Source organism: Pogona vitticeps, chromosome 1 (genome assembly GCF_051106095.1).
Source record: "Pogona vitticeps strain Pit_001003342236 chromosome 1, PviZW2.1, whole genome shotgun sequence".
NCBI lineage: Eukaryota > Metazoa > Chordata > Lepidosauria > Squamata > Agamidae > Pogona > Pogona vitticeps.
Window position 1 is genome coordinate 81,246,044 of NC_135783.1, and position 25,570 is coordinate 81,271,613.

The 25,570-nt window shown below is 39.6% G+C and overlaps 1 protein-coding gene across 1 annotated transcript in view; it reads right to left on the reverse strand.

Annotated features, from left to right (window-relative positions):
* PEX7 (peroxisomal biogenesis factor 7) overlaps positions 1-24,435 on the reverse strand; it is an 83,439-nt gene extending 59,004 nt beyond the window's left edge. The window contains exons 1-5 of the mRNA XM_020779379.3: positions 24,143-24,435; positions 20,046-20,103; positions 18,785-18,935; positions 11,823-11,900; positions 9,501-9,609 (exon numbers count right to left, since the gene is read on the reverse strand). Coding sequence (XP_020635038.3) covers positions 9,501-9,609; positions 11,823-11,900; positions 18,785-18,935; positions 20,046-20,103; positions 24,143-24,296 — 550 coding nt within the window. The 5' untranslated portion in view covers positions 24,297-24,435. The remainder of the gene's footprint in view (positions 1-9,500; positions 9,610-11,822; positions 11,901-18,784; positions 18,936-20,045; positions 20,104-24,142) is intronic.
* Positions 24,436-25,570: the final 1,135 nt, after the last annotated feature.

Sequence of the window (25,570 nt, forward strand, 5' to 3'; positions counted from 1 at the left end):
CTAGCAGGCATTATTCTGTTAGAGTGATTTATGGGCGGAAGACCCTTACACAGAACACCTGACTGTACAAACATTACATGAGAAATTGAAGATTTAGACTTAGACCCACATGCTTCCATGACCATAATTCTTCAACTGTATGTCTTATTTTGATATCAGAATATAAATTAATGCACACCTTTCACATTCCCAGGTCTCAATGCAAGCCCGTCCATGTGAAGCCCATATACAAAATTCATGTTTGCATTATATTGCTGCAGCTTTTTTATACTTATGAACAGGGGTGCCATATTCCAGATCTCCAAATATGGGCAGCCTCATAGGTATAGCTACGCAAATCAGACAGGCCAACGTGTAGCGTGTGCAAATTTAATCTTAATATGATAATCTTAGAACTGCAGAGCTATGGATCACTGAGTCCCAAGCCTGTCCGGGAGGCACAGAGGGTAACTGAGCGCTCGAACTCTGGCTCCACAGCCAGATGCCCAAACCACTGAGCTATCCAGCAGTTTGCATAATACGCTAATGTGGATTTTTCATATTATGCAAATTAAAAACATGCTAATTATTGCATTATTTTTGTACCAATGTATCTTAACCTTGGAATCATTTATACAATAACCTTTGATATGAAGGAGTCAGTACAGTATAATAGTTACAGTGTTATACTTGGGAGAGGGAGGTGCAAGTTTAAATTTCTGCTGAACCACATAGTTTACTTGCCATCCTTGGGTCAGTCACTACCTTCCAGACAAGCCTTCCTTACATGGTAACTCTGCCATGCAAACTGAACTTCTGGTAATATTCTCATTAGACGGCTGTTATTTTTTTGCCATCAGTGCTTACTAATGGCAAAAAAGCAACTTACAGACCTGTGAGAATACACAGGAATATTCACAGGTGACACACTATTGATTGATCTGCAGGAAAAAATGTGTGAGAAGTGAAGACAAGCTGCAGAAACCATGGTAAAAACTCTCTCTCTCTCTCTCTCTCTCTCACACACACACACACACACACACACACAGCAAATGCCACCTGCTTCCTAATACCCATCCTCTTTACCTGTGGAATGAAAAATCCATCCATGCTCATAGCAGAGCATGAATGGATTTTCAATATATAAAAGTACATCCATCACTAGAATAACTTGGCTGCAAGATTCTAAGAACTGTAGTCCAAGAACTTTCAGCAAGAGATTCAAAAGGCAAAAATCTGCTTCACAATGAATGTAGATATATCAATTTCCTAAGCATACATTTACTGTAAGTTTCATTTAATTTAGTGGTACATGTATCTAAGTAAGCAACTCAAGAAACATAACAAAACAAATGCATGTTGAACAGGTTTCTTCTCAACACCTAAAACCTCCTTCCTGAAATTAAAAATTCACATCACCCATAAGTTAAGAAAAAAACTTAAGAACAATAAGTAGAACTTTCTAATAATTTATATTCTTCCATCCTCTCTTTATTTTGCAACTGTACATTTTCTCATGATAGCTCCTAGCTAAGTTCACAAAAAATGAACCAGAACTTAAAGACTGAAATTCAGTAGAAAGCCAGAATTAGAGGAGAATCACCAAATCATTGAAACTCGCAGTATGTGTTGACTCACATATTGATTCAATAGGCCTCCTCTATTTGCAACTTACTACTGGATTTCAGCTAATGTAGGCAAAATGGAAGCAATCTCAAAGGGCCCTGCATTTAACTCCCTTTCAAAGCAGGAAGTGCAGTAAATTGCATAATGTCAGAACTTGAAAAGTACTTTGTTTGGACATGTTATGTGCTGTCAAGCTGGAATTGACTTATAACAACTCTAATATCACTTTCAAGGTAGGCAAGATATTTAAGGAGTGGTTTTACTATTTCCAGATTTCCCGCCATGAACAGCTGAACAGGATTTAAACCCAGGTGTCACAAATCCTAGTCCATCACTCTGTCCAGTACACCAGCCATTCTCAACCTTTTTTTGGTCACAGCCATAAACACAATATGAAATACAGCCTGAATCACAACTGTGTAAGTCTCATAACAAAACTTTAAGTTGGTGTGTGAAGAGTTGTTCCCAGTCTGTGACTCCCTTCACATGTGCCAGTGGCTCTGTAGAGAATGTCTGCACTACACCATATTAAGTGACTAAGGGTCCCATAACCCCCCAGTGAGTATTCACTGCTATGGGTCAATCACTTTCCTTGCACTGCTTGTGTAGAAACAGTCAGATACCTCTGGAAACAGATTTCTGAAAACATTTTTCAGCTATCTGCAGAGGGAAAATGAGTTCTCAAAACTATCATTTACCATGTGCAATTATAGATGAATTCAGTCATTGGCTCAGCACCTGGAAAAGTTTATTTCCCACGAACAACTCGTCAAAGCACTGACTGCAAGTTTTGTCTTCTATCTCCAGTTCTATAAGGACTAGAGACTTACTTTTTCAAAAAATGAAAACTTGGAATCCAGTCCAGATGACACTACAAACAGGCACCTCTACAATCTGAGGCACATTCAGCTAAATGGGAATTATGGCGGCACCTTTAAGACCAGTACTGTAGATATATTTCAGTATGAGCTACTTCACACATTTTACTATTGATTGATTGATTGATTGATTGATTGATTGATTGATTGATTGATTGATTGATTGATTGATTGATTGATTGATTGATTGATTGATTGATTGATTGATTGATTGATTGATTGATTGCATTTATACCCCACCTATCTAGTCGAACGACCACTCTAGGCGGCTATCCATGTAGTATAAATCTATCCATGTAGTATAAAATATTTAGGCTGCAAGTTTATTTACTCAAGGTGTCTGGTTGTTGAAGTGAGGACCCACTCAGCCACCTCTCACACTCACAGATACTAAATATGTAAACCTATAGCCTTAAACTTTTGCTCCTTCTATCTGACGAATCCACTCAGGCTTAAAGAAATCTGTTAGGGTTTAAGGAGCCCACAGATTTCTTTTTGTTACACATGTTGAACTAGACAGGCATGGCTTTTTTAAAATCCAACTATATTACTGACAAAATAGTATTATCTGAAATGCTACTGAGACAGACGTGTGCTGTTAAGAGTCTTTCCTGTAGCAGACGACTGCCAGAAATGGGTAAACTAATTTCTTGTGTAATATTCCAGATATACTGTCAAAGGAGGATTCACTGACTAAAGCTTAATTATAGCACCCCACAGACTCAGATTACAAGGTGACAAGATTTGAGATGATCCATTCCAAATGAAGTATCTGCCTCATTTCACAATATAAGTAGGTTTTTCATTTCATCTCAAGACTACCTGATAAATTAACTTTCCTTTCTATCCTGATATCTGTATTTCCATAATAAAGTCCTTTTGTCTGATGCTTAGAAAAACTCTCATCCTTATTTATTCACAAATAATATTTGAAAAATATTAGAAGGCCATGAGAGCAGAGAGTGTAACACCCACATCAATTTAGGCAATACAATATTAAGATATGAACAGGACGACAACAAAATACAAGAAATCTTCTCAGTTGGAAATGGATTAATTTTAATCCCAACTTCCACAGTCTGATTGGCATAAATAAAATGGCAACCTCAGACACTTTGGACAGTTCTGGGGGTCCTTTGAGCTAATGCCTAACCTAGTGGTATCAAGAAGAGGTGGCTAGGTATTAAGGTGAAGGGACTAGAGAGGTGCCTTTTGGCTGCTCGGGAGTGCGTAACTCATTACAGAGTAAGAAGGGACACCTTCCTGAGTATGCCACACATGATACCACTACTCACCAAAGCTGATCCAGAAGCCAATCCCTTTGTAACCTTGGACCTATAAACCTATTCAAATCACTTTAGTTCTCAATGATGCTAAAAGGAGATTCTACAACATAAAAATATAAAAATAACAATGTTTGATCCTCTTTATTAATTTAACTTAAACTTCTATCGCCACAAACTGGCATCTCAACCCACTGTCTCAGATTGGGAAACCTGACCTTGCTTATTTATTCTGGAATATGCTGACAGCCATCTGTTTGTCCTGGCTAGGAAGTTCAACCACTAAAATGTGCATCAATGTTCATAAGTCAAGCATAAAACAAAAATTTACATAGGAGTCCTCATAGGTTCTTGTCTTAAAAAACAACAACAAACAAACAAACAGAAGCTGGGGCATTTACATCACATTTCAGTCACTTCTGATACCAAAGATGCTACATCGAGTTTCACATGGAAATCCAAACAGCTACTTCTAAAGGAACATTCTGGTGCAACTGTCTACAATTATTTGAACTATTATACCTGCAATGCTGGCCTATTGCCATATTTTATGATATGCTTGAAAAATAGCCAATATTCTCCAGCCTAGGTATTTTCTGTCAGCACTGCCTATCTTAGAGGTAGGCAACTATTTAGTCTATTCTTTATGGATCCACTTACTTTTTTAAAATATAATTTTCTACATATCTTTAATTGTTCATGCTTACAATTACCAGACTTACTTTTTTCCATTTTCAAAGAATGACATTCTTGTCCTAAAAGGAACACAAGTGCTCAAGACAATCTGAATTGACACAGAAGCAGCACTCGAGACCCATTCTCAAAGAAGGTCAAGTAAAGCCCTGCTGACTTTTTCCCCTAACAATTTTAAGTTCTCAGGATGCTTATGAGACTGCCAACATCTTGCATTATCTGCAGCACCAGACTCTTTAAGTGTAAATTATTTTCCCATAATGCACTGTGGTCATTAACATTGCTGTCAAATTCTTGAACATAAAATGTTAAGTGCTCAATATGAAAAAGGATTTTAATTTATTCAAAAGCTAAATAGCTTGCAATATTTTTCCATTTCTGTGCTGATAGTCTGGTATGCAATGCAAAAAAGGGGGAAGGATCTACTGCAGTTCTGGGAAAACTGAAAAAAGCCAAGCTTAATTAGGATAAATGAAAAATACAGGTGTGACTAAATTCCACCATGATACAAGACTACATTTTCTTTTCCTGGTGTCTGAAAATGTTGGCACAAGTTCAACTTTTATTTACTCTAATAAATGTAATAGCCACATTAAAGACCTTAGTGAATGAAGCAATAAAACCACAGGCCTTGCAGTTGAAGTAATAGCCAGTTATCACTCTAAGTGTTACAACTCCTTACCCACTACAGAAGGAACTCTAACAGTTTCCTTGTCTAGATGCTTGAGTGCTTCTTGCAAGTAAGCATATAATACCAATAACTTCTTACTGATCAACTGAATACACAATAAATGTTTAAATTATCTAGCATGCTTTCAGAGTCAACTGGAAAATCAACCACACTCTTTAGCTTTGCAGGGTGAATGGCCAAGACAGAGTTGATTATGTTTGGCTGCTCATGATTATGGAGTCCATTTGAATCTTCTTTATCCTGTTATGCAAGTTTGTGCTTCAGGTTCTGGGAGAAAGAGGCCTTTTGGGCAATTGGCACAATGACTCATTAAAGCCATTTATTTAGCCATCAGGCACCTTTGTTATTTATGTAATTTATTTAATCACATTTTCCACACAGAGAGCCTTTTGTTGTCAAGACAGACTGTTTATCAGGCTCCTGAGCCAGACTAGTCCCTTCTACCTGATGTCTCAGCTCCTTTTTATCAGTTGAAGAATGAGTATGGACATCAGAATGGAACAGAACAGAATATACAGTTCTCATAACTCAGAGTTTTTATCTTGGCCTGTTTGAAACAAGTGTTGGGGTAACTTGGTAAGCACTCATTGGAGAACAAATGACTGAAAGCAACATTAACAGCTCTACAAAGTGCTCTGGACCTTTCCAAATGGTAAATGTATTTACTGATGAATACACATTAATTGAAATGGCATTTGGGCAGGGATACTTTTTCCATACAGCGTAATCTATTTTTCTTCACATCAGTGCTTATGAGTATAATGTGCACAACTGCAGATCCTTAAATATTTAATCCTCTTTATTCATTTTCTTTCTACTGCTAAGATCATAAATAAAGAGATCATACTTTTATTGACAATTTGATTAAGTACCTGCTGCAGTAAACTGAAAACATTGCACAAACTGCTTATAGCTGTCAGTGTACATTTTATTTATATCAGTCATTCTGGAGTTTAGATTTTATTCATTCATGCGTATATCCCATTTAAGTAGGTGTATATGTATTTTCATAGAAACACACAAATTTAGGACTTCAGAAAGCTCAAGACAGCATGATCTAATTTAAATACTTACTACCTAAAAGTCCATTGCTGGTACTGGCTAGGAGAAAAGTAGGAAGCTTTAGGCATATGTGTTCTAATCAGCAACCCCTCATGATGAATAATATAGCCCTTTTGAAACTGACGTGAGATTACAAAGCATTCTGAGATGCATACAAGAACTTGTGCCTGAAAGTAAAAATAAATTTTCTAAAAAATCACTGTAGGTATGCATTAAGTAGCTCTTTGGTTCTCAGCCACTGTCAACATCTCTGACCACATACAGTTCCAGATCAATGTCTCCGTGTTCTGACCTATGATGTGTGTTCTTAAAAATAAAGATCAGAGACAGAAAATACATTTTGTCCTTTTCTAGTAGGCACTAGTCAGTGATGCTGTGTTTGAAAGAGTCAGTCTCCACTCCTTTCTTTAGTTTATCTGTCTCAAAAATTAGCCATTCTGATGAGCAACGTGATTGGGTGAAGTGAATTTTTATTGTTCTAATTTCTGCACAACCATAAATCTCTGAGAAATTTCCTCCGAAACATATTTGTGCCATTTTCAAAACAAGGACTATGACAGTTACAGTTGTGTTGCTGTATCAGTCAAATCTCCAGAACTCAGAAAATGTGAACCATTTTGAACAGCCAGGTATTAGACCCTTTGTAGTTTAGCAGAGCTTAAAGCACACCTTTCCAAAAATCTACAGCAACTGCAGCAAAGGCTGGCCTAGAATACCAAGGTCAGAAGAGGACAAAAATCTTTTAAAGCACCACTTATGAGATGCCAGTGATCCGCAGTTATATCCTGAACCTGTTCTTTCTATAATGTGTTTCATTAATCAAAGACTGAGAAAATATCTGGTTAAAAATACCTTCAAAAGCCTGTTGAAAGGAATGAAGAGCTTAGTTCACTGCACCCATTTCATAAGTTAAATTCTGGATACTGTATATCTAAAGTTATTAATCCAGTATTGCTGTCTTAAGCAGCCTTACTCAAGCTAGAGCCTATCAGATATTTTGGACTACTGTTCCATCATTCCCTGCTATCAGGACCTGCAGTCCAATATGCCTGGAAAGTGCCAAGGTAGTCCATCAAAAGCATACATATTTATGTGAGAAATGTATCTCCAAAATCTCTTATTTGTTCTTAACAGGAATGGTCACTAAGCAGATGGGGAAACTAATAAAAGACAAGAACACAGTGAATTGCAACAGCAAGTGGTTATTGTACAGTTCAAGTATCTTTCCAGAAAGACAACAAATTAAGTAGTTGTATAAGGATCAGTACCCAAACAAGCTTTTTAGCCTTTCCAATGAAAATAATCAGTGATACTCCCTTCCCAATGCACATGTTCAGAAGCAGAGAAGCAGCAGCATTACTTCAATGTGTTAAATGGCATTTCACTTGAAATACAAACCAGGCTGACCTATCCATTTGGTACAAAGAAGAGAAATGGTCATGCTGCTACTAATCAAATAGACAGATTCATTATGTTACTTCAGTCTGTAAAAAGGTTCTGTGCACACTGAACTTCAAAAAAATAAATAAAACCCTCCCACACACAGGCAATCTGGAATCTTCCCCTGAAATGCAACCTTGACTTTGATATATGTTTATTACTTTAAGGTTAAAAATACCAAACACACTGATCAATTAGCTAAAAAGGACTTGTGTGCTTCTTCAGAGCAGGAAAGTGAGCTTCCACTTTTCTTCAGAATGAAGTACAGTTCTGAGTTCTGCATCAATCTGTGCTCACAAAAGAAATTGGAATATGTCAGGACAAAACTGATGTCCGATATTTGGTTTGTTGACTAACTAATGAGTCAGGGCTCATCATATGTTGTTGAGTTCCAATTTCCATCAGCTCTACTAACCAGGCTGACTAGTATCAACATGTTGGCAGTCAAAAATACCACATATTCTGGATAGCACAAACCATGGTTCCTTAAGTTTGTACTCTGTACCAAGTCATTGCAATATGAGGCAAATAATACTAACCCACCACCACCACCACCATCACCTTTGAAATTAAAGCAAGACAACACATAAGAAATGTTTTGGACATTCAAAAGCATCACACCAATGTTAATCGTTATTACTCTGCTCTGCCTGAGTTTGGAACCACCAGCTTACTAAAGTGAAGGAAACCAAACTGCTGACTAGTCCACATTAAGGTGAGTTTATGCAGCCAGACTTTAAAAAAATCAAAAACAAGAGAACTTTGTTGTAGTGCAAACTGTTGCACAATGGTCCTAAAAAAGGTAAAGGTAAAGGTTCCCCTTGACAATTTTTGTCCAGTCGTGTTCGACTCTAGGGGGCGGTGCTCATCCCCGTTTCCAAGCCATAGAGCCAGCGTTTTGTCCGAAGACAATCTTCTGTGGTCACATGGCCAGGGCGACTTAGACACGGAACGCTGTTACCTTCCCACTGAGGTGGTCCCTATTTATCTACTTGCATTTGCATGCTTTCGAACCGCTAGGTTGGCGGGAGCTGGGACAAGTGACGGGCGCTCACTCCGTCGCGTGGGTTCAATCTCACAACTGCTTGGTCTTCTGACCCTGCAGCACAGGCCTCTGCGGCTTAGCCCACAGCACCACCATGTCCCTACAATAGTCCTAAACTGCTTCTCAAATGATCCTGGAGATTTTAAGTTACTGAAAAAGATCCAGTGATGAAACACCAAACCTTTATCAGAAAGATATCCAAAAATAAGCATGAGCTGAAAGAATGTAATTAGAGACCTTAGAAAAGTTCTTTTTTGCACTACAACTCCCAGCATTCTCTAGCCAACAGCTGCCAAACTGACTAAGGGATTCTGGAACCACAGTCTGAAAAAGTAACTTCACCAAGCTCCACAGTAATTACTGGTTTCCCATATTCTGACCTCATGCCGCAATTTATAGTGCAATATATATAGTACCAAAGGCCATCAAGCTATGTTTTTCAGGGACTGACTTGCACTTTGTTTATATGGGTAAAAGCAGAGGTTTACGACCAAGTGCTTGGACTGCTATACAGGCCAATAAAGAAAAAGAAGTTGAGAGGTTGCCAATGGTGAAAATATCAATTTGAAAAACTCCCACCCATTCACTCAAGGGAGACTACTGCTGATCCATGCAGAAAGAATAAGTCAGTGGATGTTTAAAAAGTACTGAACCACCACTTCAGTTACAGCAACACATTTATCATTTCTACTTCTTTCTTCTGTATACATTTCTACCACCACCTGCTGGACAGAATAACAAAACAAATGAAATGGAATTATTTCACTTTTCTCAGTACAGTACTACTAAAATGTAACATTTACCTGACACCGATGCAAAACAGCTTGGGATGTGCGGAGACCATATAGTGCTATAAATGACACCTTCATGGCCTTTAAAAGTGCATAGAGACTGTGCCACTGCAGGATCCCACTAGATAAAAGAGAAACAGACAGCTCTGTGGACACTGCAGTAGCTGAAGACACAAAATTGTTTTTACTCACAGTTAAAAAACAGTCTTGATCAGAGAAATATGCATGTCTAAATTGCACACATTATAGCTGTTGTAAGTAAGTCTAAACAGGTGCTTCTACATAAGGCAGAATGGAAGAAAGTGGAATAAATTTATGTTTGATCAAAATTCAGCTTTTATTTTAAATGCAGCTCTATCAACCAAGAACGTTTACTTAAGAATAACCCCTAATAAATTACTGGGATTTACTAGGTCAAATTTAACATTTTAAATATTTCCATACTCTTCTCAAGAACAAGTCAGTTTGAAGACAAAAGAATATGGACCAAGCACCGGGGGGGGGGGGGCAAAGAAGAACTAGGTAGGGACAGCTTCCGGGGGGTGGGGGGGAGAAGGAAAGGTAACAGGTGCCATCTTCCATTGGAATAACTTCTCAATGTAGGAGTGTGATACTAAAACATGCCAAGAATGAGCACCTATAAAACAAGTTTAAGTCCATTCTGTTATCTTGAAAAATTCTGCTTGACCTTTCCTACACCATCATCCAGAAGATCAACTCAGTCATCATCTTGCTCAGTTTGAGTTATAAAAACCCTTTCCCAACATTTAGGAGAGCAGGCTTTAAAGTTCTGTCTTTCTTTCTCACTTGAGCTTTTTAATTGGAATATATCACAGCATGTTACTTGAATCTATTCCCTCTGAAGGAAATAGAACATAGGCAGCTCTGTGACTAAGAGGCCGACCTCCTACATGCACAGCTGGCTGTAGCTAACGTCTGCAACCACTCATAATCAAAACCCCATAAGTAATCAAAACTGTGAATCTTGACTGTATTTTGTCTAAGCTTCTTAATAGAACTAGCCAAGAAAGAAACACAGCTCCTACCCTACTCTCTCAAACAGACACAGTTAGCTACTAGATTCTAGTAACTAGAATTTATACATTAGTGAACTTATGGCAAAGTGCTTGCAATGGGTTAGAACACAATGGGTGAAATCTAGTAGTAAGTTACAACCAGAGTAGGTCCATTGAATCAATGAAATTTAAATAGATGTTCACTCACCAAATCTCCACTGATTCAACAGGCCCATTCTAGTCACTATTTATTACTGGATTTCAGTCAACAAATACTAAGAAATGTAAATTATTCAAAAATACTGGTAAGCCACCTTCTTGTTCTTGTTCTCTACAACATATATCACAAAATTCACTGACAATTATATAAGAGTGGTAAAATAGACCAAACCATTAAAGATTCCAAGTAGCTTTCCTAAATGCTTTTGGGTGCATATAATAAAAAATCCTGTGGTGCTGTAATGAAAAGTCTTTAACAAATTTTATTTGGGATAAACTTCTGTATATTATAGACTACTCCTTCAGGTGGATGGGATCCAACCTCTATAGGTTGCCACTTACACAAACATGAAGAGGGGGAAAATGTGATATGTAATTCAATGCAAAAGATGCAGCATGGTCATGATCTTAAGGTTGTTCTTACAGTTCCTTAATAGTTCTTGGGAGGTAAAATATCTTAATGGTCAGTCATTAAGAGTTGCTTGAACATCATTTGTGGATGCCTATATATGCATAAAGTAATGAATGAGTTATAATCCACAAGAGTTTATGTCAAATAAATCATAACAGACTTCAACATGTCACAAGATTCTTTGCTGCTTTTGTTTCAGTAGTCTACAGAGTAACACAACCAACTTTAAAAAATTTATATGGAGAAGCACTGAAAGAGAGCCACTGCCATCCTTCTATAGCTAAAAGGGAAACCATCTACTACCTCATTATGCTTACAGCTTCAAGATATTACAGTTCTGGACTACACTGGGCATATGGGCTAGGAGATTCTGAAAGTCATTGTTCACACAAAAACATATTTCCAAGCTCTGATTCTACTCTATATTTATACCAGGCCTAATATTCTTTCTATAGAAATAATTAGTTTTCATCTTGATCAACTCTTATTGTAAGAGCTAATAAGTTCCAGACCTCTGAAACAGCATCTGTAGGAATGTCAATTTTCATGCCTTGCTACACCAAACAGAAAAACACAGCTCCCCCACTTATTTTATTTGTCCTTCACCTTTAAGCAGACTTAGAAAAGTACCTAATTGGAAAATGTTAAACTGACATACAAATGAAATAACAAAAAGTGCAAACATACCAATTTCACAGTTTGATCCCATGACCCAGATATGATTAGCTGTTCTCCTCTAGTCTGGCTCCAATCAACACTGTACACCTACACATAATGGATGAATTTTAGTTTAGTACAGAAAACATCACCATTTAAATAAGCTAAAATGGATACTGAGAAGCCATGGACAGAACTGTAAAGAAAGATACAACCAGCATCTCCCCATGTCTAAATATAGCTATTTTATCAGGCAACCAGGCTGAACGGTACAGTTCTGCAGCAGACTTGCCAATCTACCCAGACTTGCAAAACATTGACCTCAAAAGAATGATTCAGAAGATGAAACAGAACTATTGAGCAAACACTTAGCATTTACTATTTGCCACATGCTAACTGTGATGGGATACACAGAATCAGTCCTTCTGGTCAGGTGGCATCTGCATCACATGTGCCATACAAGTATGAAGTATCCACATTAACACTTTTAAAACAGTTGCATGACTCATCCTAAGTTCGCCAATTCCCATATCGAATAAGACCAGATAGGCGGGATAGAAATGAAATGAAATGAAATAAATAAAATAAAATAAAATAAAATAAAATAAAATCAATCAATCAATCAATCAATCAATCTATATCTCACCATTCCTATGAGCTTGAGGGAGTATATGTGATTCCTACTCCTTCTCTCCATTCTACCCTCACAACAGTTCTCTAAGACAGGTTCCCAACCCTGGCTCCCCAAAAGTTCTTGGACAAGTTCCAACAATCCTGGCCAGCACAGCTACTGGTAAAGGCTTCTTCTGTGAGTTTTTGTCCACAAACATCTGGGGACCCAAGATTGGGAACCACGGATCTAAGGTATCTCAGATCATGTGTGAGTCTTCCAAGTGTCAAAACTTTTTTAAAAAACTGTGTTTATAAGGTCTTGAAATGATTATGGGGGGATAGTGCTTTGAAAGCAAAAGTACACTTAAAAGTATATATTCATTATAGTTGTTTTCAAAATATTCTGCTGCTTTCCAAAACAATCTGCTGCTTCATAGTGGAGCTTGGGAACAAGGCTAATGATAATACTTTAAAGAATTTCATCATATGCCAATTTTAATGTAGAAGTAAACAAGTTTTTAATGACATAAAAGGTAAACATACTGAAGAAGTTAGAAGAGAAAAATGACTGCAGTTTTAAAATGCAGCTTGAGACACATTTTAAATAACCCTCTTTTGAAAGAAATACACGTGGTAGGTGAATGAAGGAAAATAGCATTTGAAAATGAATTTGTTTATTTTACTAATTGCCAATTGTAAAACAGGGAGGCAATTGTAAAATTGTTCATCAGGGAGCTGGCAGTGATGAAAAGAGTGGGACAGAGACTAGAGCAACTATGGCAGAAAACTCAGAGTGAATCCAACCGAACACGAGCTAGAGTCCATTTGAAGTCCTATTCCATGGCAGTGGCTGCAGCAAAGAAAAGATTCTTTGCTGCTGCCACTGCATCTGCACAAAGTCATCTAGCGGAGTTGTTTCAAGCTTACTACATGCCCCAACAAAAGAACAAAATATTGACCACTCCACAACCCACTGTGAGGAATTTGCATGACACTTTGCAGATAAAGTCACTCGGATCCGCTCTGACTTGGATGCTGTAATTGATACAGACCCAGTGGATGTAACTTTGGCCCCGGCTTGTCTTGTTTTAATGGATATTTTTCAGTTGGTGCGGCCTGATTATGTGCACAGGATTCTTGGAGAGGTAAATGCCACCACATGTGTGCTGGACCTTTGCCCTTCCTGGCTTATAAAAGCAGCCAAAAGAGGAATAGCCAATTGGGTATGGGGAGTGGCAAATGCCTCCTTGCAGCAGGCTAGGATCCCTGCTTGCTTAAAGGAGGCAGTCATAAGATTGCTACTGAAGAAGCCATCCCTGGATCCCAGTGTATTGGATAACTACCGGCCCAGTCTCAAACATCCCATTCCTGAGCAAGGTATTGGAGTGTGTGGTGGTTTCTCAGCTCCAGGGATTCCTGGAGGAAGCAGATTATCTAGACCCATTTCAATCTGGTTTCAGGCCTGGCTATGGGACAGAGACAGCTTTGGCCACCTTGGTGGATGACCTACGACGGGAACTGGACAGGGGGAGTTGGTTCTGCTGAACCTCTCAGCAGCTTTCAATACCACTGACCATGGTATACTTCTGGGCCATCTCTCTGGGATGGGACTCAGAAGCACTTTTACAGTGGCTCCAGTCCTTCCTGGAGGGGAGAACTCAGAAGGTGGTGCTGGATGACTCCTACTCAACACCCTGGCCATTGGCCTGTGGCATTCCTCAGGGTTCTCCTTTGTCATCTACATGGGAGAGGTTGTCCAGAGTTTTGGGGTTCAGTGTCACCAGTATGCAGATGACACTCAGCTCTCTCTCTCTCTCCTTTCCACCTCATTCTAGGGAAGCTGTCTTGACTCTAAACCAATGCTTGGCATCAGTAATGGGCTGGATGAGGGCAAACAAACTGAAACTTATTGCAGAAAAGACAGAGGTGCTCCTGGTTAGTCGGAAGGCAGATGAGGGAATAGGGATACTACCTGTGCTGGATGGGGTTACACTCCCCCTGAAAACTCAGATCCACAGCTTGGGTGTACTCCTGGATTCATCCCTAAAGCTTGGATGTCCAGGTTTCAGCAGTGCCCAGGAGTGCACTTGCACAGCTAAAGCTGGTGTGGCAGCTGCGCCCGTTCCTTGAGATGTTTCATCTGGCTACAGTGACACATGCCTTAGTTACATCCTGTTTGGATTACTGTAATACACTCTATGTGGGGTTGCCTTTGAAGACAGTTCAGAAACTTCAGATGGTGCAAAACTCTGCAGCCAGACTACTGGCTGGAGCCAGCTACAGGGAGCATATAACATACTTGTTACAACAACTGCACTGGCTACCATCTGTTTCCGAGCCCAATTCAAAGTACTGGTCATTACCTATAAAGCCCTATACAGCTTGGGTCCAGGCTACCTGAAGGACTGTATCTCCCTATATGTGCCTTCTTAGCAATTAAGATCAGCAGACGAGGCCTTCCTCTCGGTCCCATTGCCAGCACAAGCACAGCTGATGGGGACACAGGAGAGGGCCTTCTCTGTGGCAGCTCCCAGGCTATGGAATGCTCTCCCTCGGGAGATCAGGATGGGGAGAAAGGAGGCATAAAAATGAGGCTTTCATTCATTACAAGACAGCTTCACATTACAATACATACATTGGACATCAACAATACAGGTATTTAGCAGAGCAGCAGAACACAAAGACAAAAGAAAATCAAAACGGAACTTCCTCAAATTGTTGTGGCTGGGTGAGCAAATATTTCTCATCTAATAACATGCTTCGAAGTTAAATAATGTATTTTATTATAATATAATTTTACTTTTAACATCAAGTTGCCCAAAAATTATTGCAACAGTAAAGAGACTTATACTTTGATATTAAGATGAATATGTGACTGGTTTCATTTTGGGATTAACGCTTTACTGCGATAAATGCCAGCTCTGAGGAACACAGGCTTCTGATTTTTCCCTTAAATTCTATGGAATTTCCTTAGGACTTGAGAGAAGGGAAGGGTCAAGCATCTAATTTCTCGGTCTGACACAAGGTCATCCAGTGAGCTGTACAGCTCAGCAGAAACTGTAACAAGGTCCCAGTTTAACTGTTAACTACTACACCATTTTGATTCTGTATCAGATGAACATGGCTTTGATCAGTCTCATGAAGCAGCATAGAGAAATTATTAGCCTGTAAATGCCTTCTCACACATTAACCACTTACAGTCTTAAAACAGCCTAGAAAAAAATATTTGCCCTGAGACAATCCTTCTTATTTGTTGTGGGCAAGTGACTGCTTCTAAATCTGGTGTTGATACTTATACTTGTAGATTATGTGGATTAAGCATTAAAACTATTTTCAAAAGTACAACCTGCCAATGTTTCTTCTTAGGCATCCTTCAGTCTCAAAAGACCATGGTAACGCGCTCTGTATGAGCGTCCTCTCCAGAGCACAAAGCCTACGCAAGATAGGCAAACCCCCCCCCCCACATCGCTGAAATAGTCCAATGGTAAGGAAAGGGCCAATACAACTGGTTCCAGCAACGTCACAGGAGTTGCCAGAACGACACGAACTGCCTCCGGATTTTGCCTTGGGGTTTACTCCTGAAGCCTTTTCCATCAGTGGATATAGCTACAAGGCAGTGGAAGTTTGAAATCAGAGTTTTCCTTCTCCTAGATGGGCTGCCTTCCATGGCTAACGAGCCCCTCCTATCCCATACCAATGTTTACTCAAACTACATTACAGTCTGGAATCTTTTTATGTGTACGATGCACAAGACTTTGTTCTGTTTCTTACAGGACACACCAGTCAAAATGGCACAAAATGCATGACGTTTCTCCAAGATGACCTTTTTGCCTCATCCTATACAGAACAATCTTTACAAGGAGCATCTTATTGTTACTACCTTCATTTCATTCCATACTGTACAGTGCAACAGTGAAAAATATACAGTGGTGCCTCGCTTAACGGGCGCCCCGTTTGACAAAACCACATAGCGATTAAGTTTTTGCAATCACAAAGCGATGCTCCCTATGGGGAAAAATCGCTTTGCGATGATCGGTTGGTTCACTGTTTCACTTACCGATTATCGCATAGCGATGATTTTCCAACAGCTGATCGGCGCTTCCAAAATGGCTGCCGGGTAAAAAAAATGGTCGTCCACTGTGTTTAGGGATGGATTCCTCACTTACTGGGCAGCAAAAATGGCCGCTGTATGGAGGATTTTCGCTTTAAGGTGAGTTTTAAGCCCATAGGAACGTATTGAAGGAGTTTCAATTCATTTCTATGGGCTTTTTAAAATCGCATAGCGACGAAATCGCTTTGCAGTGATTTTTGCTGCATGGATTAACGTTGCTATGTGAGGCACCACTGTAAAATGAAAGCTGTCACATGGCAAGGTGACACAAAGTATCATCTCCAGAGCTGGTGAATCACAGCAAAAATGCTATTTACAACATATGATTGTTGGGAGAAAAAGGGAGGGAGATATTGCTGCTCCATGAAGGTCCCCTAAGGCCTAATATCTTCGTAGAGTTATACTTTCTACATATGCTTGAGAAAGCTGGCTATCAAACCTCTTCCATCCTTTGTTCTACAAAGCTGGCTTTAAGCATTCAGAAGGACTTACGTACACTGGATCAAACTAAATTATGCAATCTCCTCATTGGAAGTGAAAATCCCTTCAGTGCTGAAAGCCATTTGGTAGTCATATTATAAACTTTTCTTACTTCCCTAAAATTGTAAATTGTCTTCCTTTGTTCTGTAATTGGTTATTATGGGGTTCTTTTGCAAGTCTGACTGCTCAGCCATAAAGGAAAGGGAACAGCACTGCTAGAATATTAACATGCCTTCAGCTTCTGGCAACGCTATGTTGTTTGACCTGCAGTAGCTGGATCATGAGTAGTTCAGTACTGCTACTCTAACAACATAAAGCACCAATCTTCTGAAAGAGCTGAAACTCTGTTTCAGCAGCAAAGCCCTTAGGTTCTCTTGATGAGGAAGGTGGATGCAAACAAAGAAACAAAGAAACAAAATCCAAGCAACACTATTTTCCTTTTCTACAACAATCCCAGTGGTGGCAGATAGCTGAGCCAAGAAGGCTGAGGTTTGCGTAGCACTGACAGGATATACTGTATCACGATCATCAGTAAGGCATCTGTGCAGAGGCTAAAAAATGGCTACCAAAGACACTTAATTTGATCCATTGTTTTTTTGTATTTTAGTCTGAGTTACTTCCAGAAGTCACCAAACTCAAATACTTCTAAAGCAGAGCAAATGGTGGTCCTCCAGATGTTACTAGACTGCTATCCGATTAGCCCTTACTGCTGGCTTTGCTGTAAATTGTTGATGGAAACTGCAGTATAACAACATCTGGAGGGCTATGTTGCTCACCTGTGTTCTAAAGAGAGAAGACAAATCCACAGCATTGGAACAATTTAGTAAATCTTTCCAAAGCAACACATATCTTCCAGCCTCTGACAGCTAGCAGTTGGTAATTCTTTTCTACTGGGTAAATAAATTATTTGATCAATACTATCCTCAGCAGATAGCAGCCACAGCAAGATTAGCTATAATTCTTGAGATTTTTCTGACAGTAAGAGACTATCAGAACATTATGAGTTAGTGTGCTTCTGTGAAAGCTGTACAGTTGAAAAGTCAGCAAAAAAGAGAAGTTAGCCATCTTTATGAGACACAATAAGTAAGAACTCATTTTATAAGGCTACGGTTCATATGACAGAGGAGCACCACGACCTAATGACTTTTGCATCCTAGGAACAATAAGCTTTTGAGTACAGTTTTATAGATTCTTCAGAGTATGAGAAATTTTTATTACTTCAACATTTTGAACGGTAAAATGACTTGAGATATGAACAAGACAACACTGCATTATTTAAGTAGACTGCTATATAGATGCTTAACTATAGGCATGTGTACTTAGAAGTTCCATGCAGTTCAATGGGATGTACTTCCAATTAAGAGTACATAAAATTTCAGATTAAACAGACACTGCAAGCCTCCTAAAGACAACAGAGCTATGTCACTGGACAAATCAATGCAACATTTGGTGTACGTAACTTAATTCTCAAATTATTCCCTATTTTTTCCGATAAGACATTAAAACCCATCAATTCTATTTTCTATTTCATGTCAGGACGATTTTTCTTTCCCTAAAACACATATGAACAGGAGAAAGTTGACCAAGGCTAATGGCAAGACATTAATACAAACTAGAATTAGGAAAATTTAAATTTAATAGCCAATCTTGCTTCATAATATAATAGAAATAGAATATTAGTAAAGTGAATAATTATCTGCATTCATTTAAGACCATAGATATAACTATTCAGTTTTTTTTTTGAAGAATGTAGGCAGAGAAATAAAAGGAACAACAAAAATTAGTATACCTCTTGACTGTGCTCTTTGTAGACCTGCAGAGGACCTGTGAGATTTTCTGTGTCCCAGATTTGTAAAGATCCATCCCCACTGGAAGTGACCAGCACATGTTCATTGTTCTCACTCCACGTTACATCAAACAGACTGTCATTCCAGTCAAAACTGAATCAAATCAAAAGTAACTGACATGTTAATCAAGAAGATACCAAAGCTGACAAATTAATTTAATGATAGTAGATTTCCGTCTTATTTTCTGAATACCAAGACCCAAGAAGAAGTGCCATAGAAAGGCTGTTAATTCCAGACCAGATGTTCCAAGTACATCACACTGAGGTATTTCTAAAGCGCCTGCACTGTAGGTAGAACTCTCAGAATGAAGAAAAAGGGTATTTGTACTCCAGAAAATCCAAACATCCTATCCTTAGAGGCTTCCTATGATAACTCATTGTGTGAATATTCCAGATTAGACCAAAGAACTACACAGGACTTTGATCTAATCTAGAATGCTCTTCCTATGCAGTTATGCCTCAGGATATAGCTTGTATGCTCTTCTAACCAGCCCTCTCTTAAAAACCTGGACTTTTTTCATGGCATCTATGCACTAATCCAATTGACGGATTCCAAAATGCAGTTGCGCTACAGTTATTAAATATGATAGCACATGAAATATCTTTATTATCTTTATTTCTAAGCCTTCATCTTCAGCTGCTATAGACAAATGGAATTACTATTACAAAAGAAACTACACTTCTCCTTTGAATTGTGTCTGAGCAGCACGATTTTGGTTATACATCGGGGGAAAAAATTCAATCAGTTAATCAATATTCAGTCAACAGTGTGCTGTTATACGTCTTGAGAAAGTGGCCTGAGAAAGGTGGGTCTTGGTATTACAGAGGCCTCTGTTGGCCATGTGATGGCCCAGTTGGCCCTCCTCTCCTGGTACAGCAGCTCCATGTGGCAGCTGGGGAGGCGGTGATGGTAGTTGTGGCTGTGGGTGTGTTCCATAACCAAATAGTAATATCATTAGCTCAGCCTGCCTTTTTAAGTAATGAAACTGAAATCTGTGATACTCTGCAAGTCCTATTTAGTCAATGTGCACATCTGCAATCTCTCTTCCATACTGAATACCATTCTGTTGAGCTTGTTTCTAAGGATTTAACTGATGTAACTCCATTTGATATTTAATTCTGACAGAACAAAACTACAGCAGAATATTGCAAAATATAAACACAGTTGGAAAACTGCTTTTCTTAAATAACTATAGAACACTACCTCCTGAAGAGATGTATTCCAGCTTCAGTTTGCTCCAGTATTACCAGAGTTCCACAGCCTAAAAGGAAAGAGAATAAAACTAAACTCACAAAGGTGACATAACATAGATTAAACTACAAAGTCTCTTTGGATTATCCAGAAACAGGTGCTTCAGCACAAAGCAAAATTCCTTGCACAAAGTTAAGCCATTTCTCCATCTAACACAGCAATCTACTGTGACTAGAAGTGCTTTTCCAGAGCCTACGAGATGCCTCCTCCATCACCTGCTGCCTAATAGCCTTAACTGAAGATGCTAGGGACAGGACATCGTGCATGCAAAACATATATCCTACTACAGTCCAGAGACAAAAGTCACTCTCAAAGTACTGGGAACAAATAAATCACCAGAAAAAGGTGAGATACCGATAGAGATACTCCAAGCTACCAAAATCCTAATAAGAGCATGGCAACTAAGATGAAAATAAGACAATGGCCCATGGACCATAAATGTTGAATATACAATAGTGCCTCGCTTAACAACATTAATTCGTTCCAGCGAAATTGCTGTAGAACAAAAATGTAAAGCGAAATTTAAAAGCCCATTGAAACGCATTGAAAACCCCTCAATGCATTCCAATGGGCTGAAAACTCATCGTCCAGTGAAGATCCTCCATAGGGGCAGCCATTTTCGCTGCCTGTAAAGCAAGGAAACCGTCCAAAAACACAGTGGGGAGCCATTTTAAGCAGCTGGTGGCCATTTTGAAACCCGACGATCAGCTGTTTTCTGATTGTCGTAAAGTGAAAATTGCTTCCCAAAGCAGGGAACCAATCATCGTTAAACGAAAAAAACCCATTTAAAATATCATTTTGCGATCGCAAAAACTTAATCGTACAGCGATTTTGTCATAGAGCGGGGCAATCATTAAGCGAGGGACCACTGTACATTCCAATCCCCAAGGAAGGAGATGTGAAAGAATGCAAAAACCATAAGATCACTGCATTAACTTATCATCTCTAAGCAATGTGATGCTCAGTGTGATGCAATATAATGTGATGTCACATGATACTGCAAATATGCATTGGCTAATAGAGGATACCAAAGAATTTCACTACCAGTTCTGTCTGTACTTCGTAGATGACAGCAATGTCTTTGCCTGTGTGGATAATGAAGCTACAAATTTATATTCTCGAAGGCTTTCACGGCCCGGATCTGATGGTTATTGTGGGTTTTTCGGGCTCTTTGACCATGTTCTGAAGGTTGTTCTTCGTAACGTTTCACCACTGTACTGAAGTATATGACAACACCAGCAATCATTACGTTAGACTGCACAGGGAAGCCAGCAGAGCTTCGACAAAAAAAAAGAAAGCTTAAAACTCAACAAAGCCTAGCTCCCAGCACTGAAAAATACAGCCTGCAAAAGGTCAACGAACTCTACCCAGCCACAAGGACCAGTGATCACTACACACAAAAGACCAGCTAGTGACACCCATCAATCACAGTGACAGATAATCTCTCCCCCTTATCACAACAACACACCCACAACAAAAAACACGCTGATCACCATAATCACCCAATCTCCTGAACAGGACAAAAGCTGATCCCACAGCTATAAATACTCAACTATCCAAGCAAACTGCACCAGAGTACAGAGTTCTGACCCCTGTCCTCTGAAGGTTGCAGACACAAAGACTGGCGAAACGTTAGGAAGAACAACCTTCAGAACATGGCCAAAGAGCCCGAAAAACCCCACAACAACCAAGCTACAAGTTGTTGAGTGTGCCTCAATATTTGATTATTCCAATATATAACCTGTACACCAGATAGGATGCTACTGTTAGGATCGAATATGGAGAAAGAAAATGTATTTTATTTCCTATCTGTTCTATCTCTACGCAGAACATACTACACAGAAAACTGGATTAGATTCACATGAAGGAGGAGTGAAAATAAACATAAATACTGTAATTTAAAATACTGTATCAGATGATACCACATTACTAGCAGAAGGCTGAAATCATTTAAAATGATTCCTAATGAAGGGAGGATAAAGAGAAACAATGAAGTGCAAAAGCCAGACTGCAGGTGAACACTAAGAAGACAGAAATTTTGACTACAAAATAATGACATAATTAAAAAGGAAAACATTGAAGTAGTTAAAAATGTTCTACAACTTGGTTTAATCATCAAACCAAATGGAGACTGCAATCAAGAAATGAGAAAACTGAGACTTGGAAAGGTGGCTATCAATGAACTAGAAAGATCCTCAAGCATAAGAATGTACTGCTAGAGACCAAGGCCAAGATCTTCTGTACAGTAGTGCTCCTAATGACTGGACAAAATCTTTTTAGTCTGTAAGATAGTAAATCAACCTGAATTATGCATGCTGTTAAAAATGGAGACTCCTCCATTAAGTTCCATTGATTGATGGAGCAGATGTGCATAGAATTCTGTTACCATGATTTTGTCCTATTAATACAGAGAGAACTGAGATGGGTTACACTAATCACCATCATAATCAAACTCTAGATTTAAATTTTGTGGCATAAGATGTGGCAGTAAAGTGGCTTTGTAGTATTTAAGAATTTCAAGTTCAGTTTTAAAGTACTTATTAAGCTATACAACTTTAGAATACAGTGGACCCTCTACTTACAGTATTAATCCGTATTGGACCGGTGGCTGTAGGTCGAAAAGTCTGTAGGTCAAGTCTCCATTGACCTACAATGCATTGAAAACCAATTAATCCCATAAATGGCCGTTTTTGTTCCATTTTTGTTCCATTTTGGTTTTTTTCTGGTCTGTAGGTCAATTCTCTGGCTGCAAGTCGAACCTAAATTTTACGGCCAGAGAAGTCTGTAACTCGAAAAGTCTGTAAGTCGAGCCATCTGTAAGTCAAGGGTCCACTATACCTTCATGTTTTGTCATGCTGTAAATTTGATAAGAACTGCAACAAGAATTTTGATATTATAATATATGATGGGTTTACCAGAATGATCAAAATTTGGCCTAGAAATCAGAAATAAAACAGGTGAGCAACTCATAAAATTCTAAGAAGCTAATACCTTTGATGCAAATAGATGGTTTAAGCAGCCAAACAGATAGCTGCAAATATGAGTGTCACCAGATGGCCAATACAGAAGTTAAATACATTATGTACTCAGACAGTAGGTGGAGAACCTGTATTCTGTCCACCAAGACAAAACCAGAGCAGATGGTGGTAAAGATCATGAAAATTTCAAAAATTAAAGTAAAACTGAGGAAGAACAGTGGAAAAAAACCACAGTGCCAAAATATAATTTAAGGTTCACATGAAGAACAGGTTTTCATTATTAAACTCAGTTGACCATAAACCAGTAAATCCACGGCTGGAAACCAGAGATATTTCTAGGGGGAAATGCAAGAAGGCTGTCCCTGCAGTCAGAAAGGATATCCAGGATGGTGTGGGCACCCAGGGTGCTGTAGTTGGTAGTGACACACTATGACTCAGGACTGAATTCAAATTCCTGCTCAGCCTTGGAAGCTCACTAGAGTTACAGTGAAAGCCTTGTTAAGTCCATAAGCTATAAAAGTTCCACTCTGTTCAGTGCTAAAAGGGGGGGGGGGGAAGAGAGAGACACAATACCACCCAAGCTTCTCAAAATATTTTCTTATACCAGTTCACCTGGATGTTCAGAATTGGATGTACCTGTATTGGATTTATCAGAAATTTTCTAGCTAGAAAAGCAATCTTTCTCAGATCAGATTTTTTTTCCTTAAAGCAAGATCCAATCTTAACCCTGTTTACGCAGAAGCAACTCCCACCAACTGCAATTTTACACAAGCCCTGAAGTAAATTATCATGGAAATCATGGGGACTTCCTTCCACATTAAGTAAGGCTGACATCGTAGTTTAAGCGCACAGATTCTTCCTTTGAAAGAGGCCCTAGTGAACAAACAGGACTTGAGGAGAGAGCCAAGAACGCTATTTTAATTATTATTCTTTTATTTGCTCGCTCAGCATGTCAATCTCCAACTAACGTTACTGAATAGAAAAATTCAAGAAAGTAGGGAAAAGATGGGGAGGGGGTGGGACTGGACCGCGCAGTCTCTACTACGCATGCGCCCCCTACTGCCTCTTCACCTGCAATTCCGTAGTACTGCGAGGTAGCGCAGGCCAAACGCCCGGGCAGGTAGGGCGAGAATTCGACTGCGTAGCCGTGGCGGCCGGGCAAGCGGAAGGCCTGTGCCCTCGGCAACGTCCCCGGTAAAGCCCCACCACCTCCGCCGTGGCTCATGGCTTCGCCCTCCGGTTCGAGCCTGGTGGACAAGGGAGAGGCGTTCTCGCCTCCCGTATTCGGAGGACACCTACGAGCGGCTTTAAAAGCGCCCGCCCTCGGACTTGGTATTCACTCCCCCCATATGGCTGTCGAAAGGGCGGAACTGAGGGAAACAGTCGCCGCCGCCGCCGCCGCCGCCATGACAGATTCGGGCAAAAGATTCTCCTCTTAGGCTCGCGGTCCCTGACGGATGGGAGGTGTTGGAGGGCATAGCAATCATGGGTTTCGATCAGTCTTCCGGTTCCTGGTTGCAATTTGCGGATAAGCCCTTTTCCGTGTGCGGGGCGGACAATCTTCCGTATTTATATTAAAAATATATAGTGAAGAGACTTCTTTTCGTTGACCGCGTCCGGGGTGTGTGTGTTTCAAAATGGCAAATGAATAAATCCAAGAGTACTGTAATTTGCTTCGTTTGCCGCCCTTTAAATGCACAAGAGGCCGTCCCAAAGCATCCTGCTGCCTGAGGCAATAAAGCTCCAATGACAAACCTAGCGAGAGCATGGGTGGAATCTCGAAATTTCAACCCAGAAAGCAGGAGAGCTCTTATTTTCATCCTTTGACAGCTGCCTCAACGCCTCCCTGTTCATCCTCCCCGCCGTCCCTTTATCTCTTGCAGAGTAGGGGGTGACTCCGGTAGGAGACTTCCCGCGTTGCAGCTGAGCAAATGGGTGGGCAGCGGCCAAGCACTCTGCAGTGAAAATGTCAGATGCATCTATGAATGCTCCTCACTTCCGATAGCGTCGAAGTTTTTTAAAAAATCTCTTCAACCCTCCCCTTCCAATCTTTGGAAAAATGCTCCCGTTTTCTGGATCTGTTCAGGAGGAGCACGTGATTTGTAGCTGGCAGCCTTGCCCCGTGTATAAATAAATATCCAGAACCAAGTTCAACTGATATTACTAGGACTCACTTCCAGATTAGCGACATAGAATTGTGGGTTTGTTTTCTGTACAGTATAAACATGTCATGTGAATATGTTTTCTATCAGATGAATGATTCACATGATGAAGCTCAGTCTTTATCTGGCTTCCAGAGACAGGGTCACACAGTACTAATTGCAGTATTTTAAATCATATGCTTTTGCTGCACAAAACCTGGCATGAAAAGCAATGTCATTGAAAGGTTTATGTTTATTCACCTCTAGGTTTTTGTTTTGGCATGGATGAATTATCATCACCATGATCAAAAGGCCTGAAAATGACATGTTTCAAGCACCCCTTCTGGGATGCACACAT